Consider the following 12,530-nt stretch of genomic DNA (forward strand, 5'->3'; position numbering starts at 1 on the left):
TTTTTTTTATTGCAAGTAATAGGGAAGGGTACGAAAATGATTAAGTTACACTGAAATGTTTTTTCTTGTTTTAGCAACTCTGCCATTTATTAATGAAGACATTATAAAATTATTTTAAGACCGTAATGGTTTCAGGCCAGTTTTTTTTCATTTTTTCATTAATAAGAGTTAGTTTAACAACAGTTAGCTAAAGAATCAGCACAGCAAAAAAAGCTATCTTTATCCATAATCTCTCTCGCTCTGCTGTTCAGTAATGAAAGGATAACTACCTACTTCATTATATTCATATGGAAAATGAATATTTATCTGACAAAAAATAGAAGTTTTTAATTTTTTTGTCCTGCCCATAAGTAAAGAAAATATTTAAAAAAATGTATATATTCCCTTTAAAAGCAGCCTGTCAGCACAGGTTCACTTTTGTAGCATTACATTCCTGCTAGAAGCGAACTTAGCTTCCCAGCTGCCTGTTTGTTGAAACATATCTTCTTTGCTGCTTCCAATGGTTCATGTGTAAGGGATTTCCAGCTTCCCCGCCACACACTTTGGTTCATCCTGCCACTTTGTACATCAATACAGTATGTATGAGCTGGCGGGATGATCTACAGTGTTCAACAGAGGAAACAGTTATTCAGCCCATTTGAATGGCTTGAATACATGCAGCAGCAGTGGAGCAGTGAAAAGGCAATGTTTCAACAAATGGCCTGCCAGAAAGGTAAGAATATGGACTTTTCTTTTAGCATTTAAGTAATTCTGTACAAGTGACCATATAATGACAGGGTCATTTTAATACTGTTCTTCCCCTGGCATAATACTTCTCTTTCACTGATCCATGCCCCTCTTGTACATAAGTAACTTTGTTCTTAAATGGAGAAATGATTATTAACTGGATTGCAGCCAATTAGGTAAATTCATCTGCTAATATAAATGTGCAGCATTGAGAAGGTTATATCTGTCTAACCTCAAATGAACTAGCCATTTCCTATTAAGCATCATTTAACATTTCCATGGATATGAATGTTCTTCTTTTATGAGGATAGGTGCTTGTATTTCATGTAGTAGCTCTACTTTGGGCTCATATTTCATTCACACTTGTATCCTTATTACGGCTACACTAGCGTATAGCTGTCAAGACATGATTCACTTTACAGAAATTGAGCTAGGAATGAATGATCCTGTTTACAGGGGGTAAGGTAGCAGTTGACCTCTAGGATGCTGGAGTGCAGGACCAGCCCTCTCACCAATTTGTATGTTTGTTTATGCACACAGGACTTGGAGAAGCCTGGGGCCATTCTAGCAGACCAAGTTCCTTGGATAATGTTGGTCGAGAGTTGGGATCTCATCTTTTACAGGTACTAAATTTAGGGAAAACTACCATATCTGATTAATCATTAAAAAAAGCAGACCTTTCAGTGAACTTTTAATTATAACTCGGTGTAATTTATAAACGCTCATGTGCATTAGTTTTATTGAATTAGCAGGCAATGAAAACAACTCCCATATTATGGCTTTTCTATGTTTATATGCAACCTTTTACTTTTACTCTACAGGCTTTTTAAACAAGATTTTTCTATTGTAACACATGGCAGCAAATCTGCCTTTAGCTTTCATAGGATTGGATGAATGTAAACAATAAAAGACAATTCCTGATTGGTTGATAGGGATTACTACTGCACATTGCTCTTTACTTTTAATAAAGGATCAGCCCACCTAAACCTAATTTTTCAGTTTCTGGTAGATGCTGGTGGGTTCAGTTTGTTTATCCACCAGGTATTTTGGTTGTGGGATCATGGTGCTGGAATTTCAATATCATCTAGCGGACATTTTAAATGAATCTCACTTTCCCTGTTGGATGTTTTATGTATTTTATATGATGGGGAAAGAAGCAAGAGGCATGACAGTGCTGGAGACAGAGGATTGAAGCTCCAATGCATAATAGCCGAGCACAGCTAGGAACTATGGAGGGAGATGTAAAAGATGGATTACCTAATAGACAAAGAAAACCAGTGGATAAATTGACATACCAGCATCCACTAAAGATGGGTGCACTAATGATTTAAAGGTTCTAGTTTAAAACAAATGCCATTATTATCATGTTTAATGTGGTAAGCTTGCTGAATTTTAAATGTAGCTTTATGTGATGTGATAATGCTTACTGGATGTTACGTTTTAGCTATCTGTAATATGATAATGCTTGCAGAATGTTACATTTTGGCACCTAATTATGAAAAATAAGGATATATATATATGGAATTTTTTTTGTCAAAACATGCTTTTGTGGAATATTAGGATATTCTTGTTGTGATTAATGTGTTTCTTGTTGTATTGACACCAGTGTGAATAAAATGTCCAGGAAATAAGACTGTAATAGGAAGAATGAGTGTTGTGTTTAGGAAAATACATATCTAATCCCCTGTTGTTACTTGTATAAACTGTTTATCAGATGCCAGCATTGTGAGAGGCAGAATCGTCTGTAAAGTCGATTTCTGCCTTGTAGTAGCTTAAAGCCACTTTCCCTGCTGAGAGTCGTATATCTTCACAGTGTTTACAGGTGATAAGCTTTTGATATGTTAAACAATGGAAGATTAAACTCATTTCCCATATAGCACTATCTTGCCTAACACCATGTTTGATTCAACAATGAGATGTTTAAATCAGAGGTGAAGGGACATCTGACCACCCAAGCGCTCTTGAAATGTAAATCGTATTTAAATTGCTGCACTCTGGGTATTTGGGTAGGGGAATATGAATGTTTAGTTTATTTTCTTTTCTCCTACTTAGACCTTAGATGGTTTCATCTTTGTGGTGGCTCCTGATGGGAAAATCATGTATATCTCTGAAACTGCTTCAGTCCACCTGGGCTTATCACAGGTAGGTGATTGCGGTGTTTGCTCATGTTCGATTACTCACACTTGTAGTTGTTAATCAGAGGATGTATTATGTTGCTACTTTTATCTGCAGATAAGCACTAAAAGGATATGTGTTGTATGGACTCTTTTATAGAACCAGTGGGAGATGCAGAAACATTTACATTAGTTTATCTGTCTATCACTGTCTTTGTGATTTTTACAGGTAAAAAAGTATCTGTATTCTACATTATTTTTCCACTCTGCATGACTTCAAATACCCATACACATGAGATGATTGCTGATTTTGGTTTGGGCAATAAATCTCATGTCTATAGATATCAGCAGACCACTGCAGAGAGCCATTGCTGACTAGGTTTTGGATGATTTTCATTGTTTCATTCGAACCTATGCAAAAGTAATAGGCAGTGAGAAGTTATCAATTTTCATCTTTGTTTTTGTCAGCATAGTTAAAAAAAATTGTCAGGCTGACAGATCCTTAATTGTGAACTTGCAAGATCTGTCAAAACATTGTCAACTTTCCATATGGACTGATTGTTTAAAGGTGCAAAACAATGAGTATGAAAGTCAGTACATCAGGACATCAGGATCAATTTTAATATATATATATATATGCATACCATAGCTTGTACAACTTTCACATAGACTAAATAATATATAGTGATTTTTTTTTTTTTTTTTAACCAAAGAAATGTAGCAGAATACATTTCGGCCTAAATTTATGAAGAAAAATTATCCATTTGCAAAAGTTTATAGTAGAAACTAAGACAAATGTGTTTTGTTCCAGAATTGTAAGTGTTTTTTTACCCAGTTGTGATTAAATACCAGCAATAGAAAGCTCTATCTGTCTAAAAAAAATTATAAAAAATTTTAACCGGGCACAGTGTTGCATGATTAATTGTGATTTAACTGTGACAAATAATGATGCAGCGCAACTAAAATAGTGTCTCTCCAATACATAACCTCCAAATGACCAAAAGATGAAACACGAAACAAAAAAAATCCTTAAATATGTATGTATGGCCAACTACTAGTGAAATCCAGATATCACAGTCTTCTCTTCAATGGATCACTCATGTGTCACATGCATCACCCAATATGCGCTCCCCTCCTGGATTGGACCTTAACCAATAATCAATGTTAAATGCTCTTTTGCCCCTCTGGGGCTATACTCCAACTGTTGACTTGCTTGTGATTTATGTACATTAAGTTTATATGTCACAGATAGCTTATGGTATTTTGCTTTAATAGTGACTGCGCTGATTGTCTTTCACTTTCCACATAACTGAGTAATTTTCATTCAAAGTGTGACAGTAAAAAACAGTTTGGGTCAGAAGGGGGTGAAAGTGTGACGTATTGAAATCGTAAATAGGGGATATCATAATCATATTGTTAATCTCAATAGATTGCATAGTAAAAATTAATTTTGCTTAGCTACATGAAAGACTACACAGCCAGACTATAAAGATAAATTGTATGTTTTTGCTTTTGCAGGTAGAATTGACTGGAAATAGCATCTATGAATACATCCATCCTGCTGATCATGATGAAATGACTGCAGTGCTTACAGCTCATCAGCCCTACCATTCACACTTTGTCCAGGGTAAATCACAGCTCTGTACTGCTGTCTGTGGAGAATCAGAGCTAGGGGAATGTGACATACAAGTAACACTGTTTGTCTTGCCTTGCAGAATATGAGATTGAGCGTTCATTTTTTCTGCGGATGAAGTGTGTGCTGGCAAAGAGGAATGCAGGTCTGACCTGTGGAGGGTATAAGGTGGGTGATCTTCATGAGGGATAGACTTGGTCTTTTATGAATGAATCGATTAATATAACTATGTCCTGGCTAAACAAGCCAATGATGCTTATATGTTTCAATTTGCAAATGTACCTGCAATGGTTTTGTATGGACTGCCCGTTTCCCCAAAACTGTGCTGTTTTGTATCATTTTTTACTGTCGGCCTTGTGGGAGTTCTTGTTCAATAGGAAGAGCTCCAATTAGGTGATACTTAGGCAACAGAGGCTATTTCTGCCTTCTAAGCAGGGCAACCAAATTATTGGAAACTCCAATTATAAACCCTGTTTTATTTCTTTCATTTACAAAGTTTAATGAGTTTGGTATAGTTGTATTGAACACGGAATTGCTTTATATATAAAAATAATAAAAATTTTATATAATAAAAAGTAAATATAATAATTATTATTTTTTCAAGTACCTTGTTGCTGCCTTTGAAGTACAGCAATAGTTATCGTCAGTACTCTCCTATCTGCTCCAGCAAAGTTACATTGGGAAACTTGTGTGTAAGCCTGAACAAATACTCATACATCTCCTGTGCTGGGTCATGGGGTATGGAAAAACATTATTCTGCTGATCCCGGGGCATAAACTTTTCCCTGTGTGGTTTTGTCAGGCCAGAAGGTAGCCAGAACACACAAAATTCAGTCTCCCTTTTAATTTTGTAGCTGAAGCAAGCTAATCTGTACTTAGTGTAGGAATTATTTGACTTTGGTACAGTGTACCAAAGGTGCAGTTACACTTTAAATATTATCACAATTGTTTATCTTATTGAAGTAAATCAGACTATTACATCTAGCCTTCTATTAAAGTGAAACTGAGTAGGCCCAAAATGTTTTTAAGGTATTAGCGCTGAAGTGTCTGTGATACCCTTCAGGAAACTCTTGTGTCCCTATGGGGCCTTGACTTCAAGATTAAGCCCTGTGCCATCTGGCACAAAGCCCCACCACCTGTTATTCAGTTGTCATATACCACCATCCACTTGAGTGCTGGCATTTGGTAGCTGAACAACTGGGGGTGAGGCTTTGTCCCTGAAGTGACACGACTTTATCTCCACTTTGGTAGATGTTGAGGTCCTTGGCCTAGGATTCAAAAGCGCTCAACAGAGATTGGTTTGAAGATTAACACAGGTACGGGTAATCTTCTTGCACTGTTATTACTTAAAAAATTTTTTAGACCAATTCAGGTTCACTTTAATGTCTGTCTCAGAATTTTTTCATCTGTTCTCATAAATTCCATAAAACCTGTATTACACATCAATGTAAATAAAAGGATGTAAATGAAAGTATGCTGATTTGTTAGGAATCTCTTTCTTGTATCTTACAGGTTATTCATTGTAGTGGATACTTGAAGATCAGACAGTATAGTCTGGACATGTCACCATTTGATGGCTGCTACCAGAATGTAGGCTTGGTGGCTGTAGGTCATTCACTCCCTCCTAGTGCAGTAACTGAAATCAAACTGCACAGTAATATGTTCATGTTCAGAGCCAGTCTTGATATGAAGCTGATATTTCTGGATTCCAGGTAGGTTGGGTTTAGATCTGTGCAATTATTAAAGTAACACTAATGCTTACTTTAGTTACAGTAACAGTGTTTTTTATGGAACTATTACTAAAGTAAGCAAGGTCATATGTCCTAGTAATATATAACGGCATCCATAGAAATTATTTTATTTGATTTATGTTAAGATTGCCGGAACTCACTGGAAACTTTACCTTTTTCCAAGGTAAAGTATATGTTCATAGCATATTAGTGGGATTCATTTTACTGAAAGTGTTCTAATTTGGAGGATTTTAATTCACCCATGTGTAGCTAGTGGTAAATTTTGTCTTGGCAGGTCTTCACTAACACTATTGCATATCTGTTAACTGTGCAGAATTGTATGCAGTTGGCTAAAGGATAGTGGTGTTCCACTAAAGGTTTGGTGGCTAAGGCATGTCTTTTTGCAAATGACACAAACATGTGTAATAGGGTGTATATCCCCAGAGGTTTCTGTAACCAAGAACATGATTTGACATTTCTGGAAAATTGGTCAAAACAGCGGAAACTGCAGTTCAATGTTTCTAAATGTAAAATTATGCACCTAGGGAAAAATAATTCCTTGATACAGTATAGTATTGGGGGTACGGTTTTGGCCAGCGCTACAGAGGAAAAAGAATTGTGAGTACTTTTTTTCAGATGACTACAAAATGTGTGGCCATGCAGTGGGGAAAGCAAATAGAATCTTAGAATGCATTACTAGGGAGGTCACCAGCAGGAGGAAGGAGGTCCTTATTCATCTATATAAATCTTTTGTTAGACTTCATTTAGAATAATGTATCCAATTCTGGAGACCTCACTTGCAAAAAGATATTGATAAGATAGAATGTCCAGAGATGGGCAACAAAAATGGTGAAAGGTATTAGGGATAAGCCATATAAAGAGAGACTTCATGAATTTAATTTTTACTGTCTGTAGGAAGCAAGAGAAAGGGAGACATGATTGAAACCTTTAAATATATCAAGGGTATGAAGGTGTAGGGGGGCAGAATTATCAATGTTCCTAACCTCGGAAACCACTAAGCAACTTATTCACTCCCTGGTTATATCTCGCCTTGACTATTGTAACTCCCTCCTCATTGGCCTACCGAATCGCAGGCTATTCCCTCTTCAGTCTATCATGAATGCTGCTGCCAGACTCATCCACCTAACTATTCTATATCTGCTACCCCTCTCTGCCAATCCCTCCACTGGCTTCCCGTTGCCCAATGGATAAAATTCAAAACATTAACAATAACATATAAAGCCATTTATAACTCTGCCCCAAATTACATCAATAATCTTGTCTCTAAATATCACCCTTACTGTACTCTCCGCTCCTCGCAAGACCTCCTACTCTCTAGCTCCCTTGTCTCCTCCTCCCATGCTCATCTCCAGGACTTCTCCAGAGCTTCCCCCATCCTCTACAACTCTCTACCCCAGTTTATTATTATTATTATTATTATACAGTATTTATAAAGCGCCAATAGTTCGCTCAGCGCTGTACATTACAAAGGGGGACAGAACATGTGACAGAACAATACCAATACAATGCAAAACATGAGGGGATTGAGGGCCCTGCTCTTTTAAGCTTACAATCTAGGAGGGAGGGGATGGTGGCACAGGAGGAGATAGCTGTGGGGGATCGAGATAGCTGTGGGGGATAGTTTATCAGACTATCGCCTACTCTGCTCACTTTTAGGTGATCTCTGAATGACCTATCTCTTCAGGGAAGCCTATCCTGCCCTCAGCTAATACTGGAATCTTCTACTTTTCCAACCAGTCCATCCCCCACAGTTACTACCCTTTGTACCACTAGCCCATCCCTCCTAGATTGTAAGCTCCAAGGAGCAGGGCCTTCAAATCCCCCTTGTATTGAACTGTATTGTTGCTGTATTGTCTCCCGTTATACTGTAAAGCGCTGAGCAAACTGTTGGCACTATATAAATCCTGTATAATAATAATAATCAATATGATGCCAAGAACAAAGGGCCATGATCTCAAACTAAGAGAAGGAAAGTTCAAAACTAATCTTATAAACTATTATTTTACTGAATGAATAGTTGATGCTTGGAATAGACTTCCAGCAGAGGTGGTTAATCAGGCAACAGTAAGTGGATTCAAACATGCTTGGAACAAACATACTGTAGATTTATGCTCCGACAAAAAAGTAACAGTAAAAAAAAACAAAAACAAAAAAAAAATTTAAAAAATGGGGCAGACTTGGTGCACTATTTGGTCTTTTTTTCTGCCATCATTCATACGTGAAAAGGCTCTAATTATCATTTTTTGTTTACTTTAGAGTTGCAGAGCTGACTGGATATGAACCTCAAGATTTGATTGAAAAGACCCTTTATCATCATGTGCATGGATGTGATACATTTCATCTGAGGTGTGCACATCATTTATGTAAGTATTGTTCTTTTTTCAATAACAACTACCAGGATACTTATCAGATTGTATAGTTCAGTAGTTATGAGATTTACTTGGCAGCCATATTGTCTTTCTTTTCAGCCTTCTCAATTACAAATAGTAACCTAAAGGAAATTCGAATTACAATCCAAGTCCCTTTTTGACTAAAATGGCATTATCATTTAACATTACTATATTCATCCTTAATTTTCGATATATATCTGTCTGTCTAAAAATTTGCCGCATATGTCTGGACAGACATGTTGCTCCATAAATTATGGCAGACATGTCCAAATCTAAAGCAACATTAAAGCTTAGTTTAAAAAAATAAAATAAATAACAAGCATGTTATACTTATCTGCTCTGTGCCATGGTATGGCACAGAGCCGCCCTGATCCTCCTCTTCTGGGGTTACTTGCTGGCTCTCCTGGCCCCTCCTCTTCGGCGGGTGCCCTCATGGAAAGACGCTTTCCATGGGGCATCTGTGTGGGCTCACTCCGGGGCTGCCCTGTCTGTGTCCATTGACACAGAGCGGGTGGCTGGGCCCCACCACCTGCTCCCTCGGCACAGCATTCGATTGACAGCAGCGGGAGGCAATGGCTCCTATCGATCTGCCCAGGGAGGAGGGAGACAGTGACTAGAGCACATTGCTGAATCAGATCTGGCTCAGGTAAGAAAAAGGGGGGCTGTAGGGGATTGTGCAGCACAATAGGTTTTTCACACTAACGCATAAAATGCATTAAGGTGAAAAGCCTTAAGGCTTTATCAGGGGCGGACTGACAACTCATGGGGCCCCCGGGCACTAGGGGATCATGGGGCCCCTGTGTCCTTGCCCAAACTCAAAAAAGCCTATGAAGAAGGTACCAGGGGCATCTCATGGGGCCCCCTACTGACCCTGGGCCCTCGGGCAGTGCCAGAGTTTGCAAATGGTCAGTCCGCCCCTGGGCTTTATAACCAATTTAAGCTACCCAATGAAAACAGAGAGACATGCTGGCATGTTCTAAATATCTTTACGTGAAGGTGTATCCAGGTTGCAGCTTTAACATGAATTGTACAAAGAAGCAGTGGCACTCAGACAAAATAATCTAACCTGTCCCATTGCTGTTTCCCTGACTGCTCTTATTTGTCCAAGTTTGCTCAGTCCCCATAGACAGGTTCTATGACGCTTTTAAACACAAGTTGTATATGAAGCAAAGCTCCGTTACAGACACCAATTAAATTGTGTAAAAACTCCTTTGTTTAAGATGTCTGAGTAATCAGTAGGCAAAAATGATCAGTTTGGTTCCTTCAGTTTACATTGCTAATTGTACAGCATTCCCAGAGCCAGATTTGCCAAACGGCTCAGTAGCATAGTACCTATGGAATATAGAAATATAGTAATCTCATGGCTACTTATTACACAATGTCAAAATATTTGGAAACAAGTTAGGATCAAGAGAATATTCTGTGTAAAAGATGTGATCCCAGCAGATGGATGTTTCTCTGGGTGCCGAAGATTGTGTGCTTATAGACTAAAGTAATGGAAATAAAGCCTTGAGCATTATGCAACCTACAGTAAAGTGCTGTCAACACAACTCATAAAAAAATATACTGCAAAAGCTAAACTACGTGTTTCTGTCTATTATACAGTACTTGTGAAAGGACAAGTTACTACAAAGTACTATCGGTTCCTGGCTAAACATGGAGGATGGGTTTGGGTACAGAGCTACGCTACAATTGTGCACAACAGCAGATCGTCCAGACCACATTGCATCGTCAGTGTGAATTATGTTCTCACGTAAGTAATTTTGGACATTGCTATTTTCCATTGTGACAGATAAACAGTCATGTCATCTGTAAATACTGCACTGCTGTTGGCAGACATTACTGAGGGAAAACGTCAATTTGGTTCCTCATGATTCACACGTTATACGTATTAGGATATTTATATGGCACTTAACAAGGACATCTGGTTTTCTTCAGTTCAGTGCAGTGCAGAGTGTCTTAATTTCAACCAGATTGGCCAATAAATCCATAAAAATAAAAGTGATGGGATATATGTTTTTAATCTATTGCTTTTTTATCACAAGAGACTGAAGTTAAATGTCATTGATGTGCACTTTTGGCTCATGAGGGAATTGCAGCACTCAGACCTAGATGATTTTCCATGGGAATACAGTATCTGTAATGTAGCAAGACTTCTGCATAAGGCAAATAATCCACATCTCTGCTGAGCTGTTATGAGAACCTGTACTTCCAGAAAGGACTATTTGTTTGGTTTGTAAAGAACGAGGCCATGCCTTCAATATTAGGGAAACCTATGGAACATCCTAAGAGAATGACATATGAAATAAAACAGAAAAGTCATAAGAAAACATGCAAAAGAATAATATGTGAAAAAAGACTAGGCATATATCTGCAGTGACATTATTATTGGCTCCAAATGAACTAAAATGCTTGATTCAAATGCTAATGTGTGGGCATGTACAGGGGCGGACTGACAACTCATGGGGTTCCCGGGCAATAGGGGATCATGGGGCCCCTGTGTCCTTGCCCAAACTCAAAAAAGCCTATGAAAAAGGTACCAGGGGCATCTCATGGGGCCCCCTACTGACCCCGGGCCCTCGGGCAGTGCCCGAGTTTCCAAATGGTCAGTCCGCCCCTGGGCATGTATTTATTTTTTTTCCTTTACAGGAAAAACAACACAACACAACACAACACATCTTTTAACTATGACGTTACATTACCTTCTCATGAAACAAAACATTTCATGGTTTTGGTAATAATTAACATCTTACATCAGTGGTTGTCAGTTTGATAAATACAAAGGGCCTCAATTGTAGCTCCTGACATATCCAGAGGGGTGCACTAAAGCTTAGTTTTAGTCAATTTTGTATTAGTGCTGTACATCATGATATACCGCAAAAGAGGTTCTGTTGACGTCAAATGTAAAATGTAATGTTAAGTTAAGACTAAGTCTGGTTTGCACAGACATAATTAGACCTCATACTCCATGCTTGAAAAAGAGTCTGTTTCATGGCTTGAAATGTTGCTGTTTGATATGAAGGATAGTATGCTTTAAAGTGTGGGATTAAAAAATAAAACACATATACGCACCTCTATACTGTCCCATCTCTATAGCTGTCCCATGTCAGATCTGAGACTAATAACTGAGTGATCACATTACCACTGATTGCTCAGTTCTCAGTCTGCTCAGAGCAGAGAGTGGTGAGTGACAGTCACCGCTCTTTGCTCTGCTCCTCCAGAGCTCACTGGAGTGCTGGACTGGAGAGGCGGCAGGAGCAGATGGCTTTGGCTCTCAGTGGTGCACTAAGAGACTTAGTCAGATGCCTGTAAGGCATCCAGGTGGATCCCGATAATATTGTTGGGATCCTTCCGAATCCTGGAGTAGTTCTGCTACATCAGCTGATAGCGGGCAATACCCTGCTATTAGCTGACTCTGGGTCACAGGAGAGTACCCCTGTGACCCACAAGAAAAGTATGGCCTAAAATGCTTTAGCCATACTTCTCTTTTAACTTGCTGCTGCCTACTTGTGTTGTATGACTTGTATGACTTGACCTACTTGATTTAGTAGCTCAAGTCATACAAGTCATACAACACAAGTGAAGTGAGATCTTTTGTGCAGACAATTTCTGCAGCATTGGAACATAAAGATGCCTAATTTATGGCATCAGGCTGTTCTATTGTATGCATAGGATGTCGGACATATGAGGGGATTGGTGTGTGGTTTGCTTCAAGCTATGACAGAAATTAACACACCAACATTTACACCCTAAGATTTGCAATAATTAAAATTCTGCATTACACTGCAATCACTTATATAAGTGCTTGATGTCTATGCAGTAGATGCAATCAGCCACAGCTCCTCTCCAGTCAATTACCCCCATCTGTCACAGGGGAACTAACCCGTTGTCAGTTCCCTCCAAAATGCCCCTCCATT

General features: G+C 38.5%; 1 protein-coding gene across 1 annotated transcript in view; it reads left to right on the forward strand.

Moving 5' to 3' along the window:
- Nucleotides 1-12,530, forward strand: part of SIM1 (SIM bHLH transcription factor 1) — a 118,985-nt gene that overhangs the window by 57,918 nt on the left and 48,537 nt on the right. Inside the window, exons 3-9 of the mRNA XM_089665183.1 lie at nucleotides 1,267-1,349; nucleotides 2,779-2,868; nucleotides 4,359-4,467; nucleotides 4,556-4,641; nucleotides 5,985-6,184; nucleotides 8,480-8,586; nucleotides 10,219-10,366. Coding sequence (XP_089521309.1) covers nucleotides 1,267-1,349; nucleotides 2,779-2,868; nucleotides 4,359-4,467; nucleotides 4,556-4,641; nucleotides 5,985-6,184; nucleotides 8,480-8,586; nucleotides 10,219-10,366 — 823 coding nt within the window. The remainder of the gene's footprint in view (nucleotides 1-1,266; nucleotides 1,350-2,778; nucleotides 2,869-4,358; nucleotides 4,468-4,555; nucleotides 4,642-5,984; nucleotides 6,185-8,479; nucleotides 8,587-10,218; nucleotides 10,367-12,530) is intronic.

Source organism: Staurois parvus, unplaced genomic scaffold (assembly GCF_062004578.1).
Source record: "Staurois parvus isolate SC_StPar_1 unplaced genomic scaffold, SC_StPar_1.0 ptg000048l, whole genome shotgun sequence".
Classification (NCBI taxonomy): domain Eukaryota; kingdom Metazoa; phylum Chordata; class Amphibia; order Anura; family Ranidae; genus Staurois; species Staurois parvus.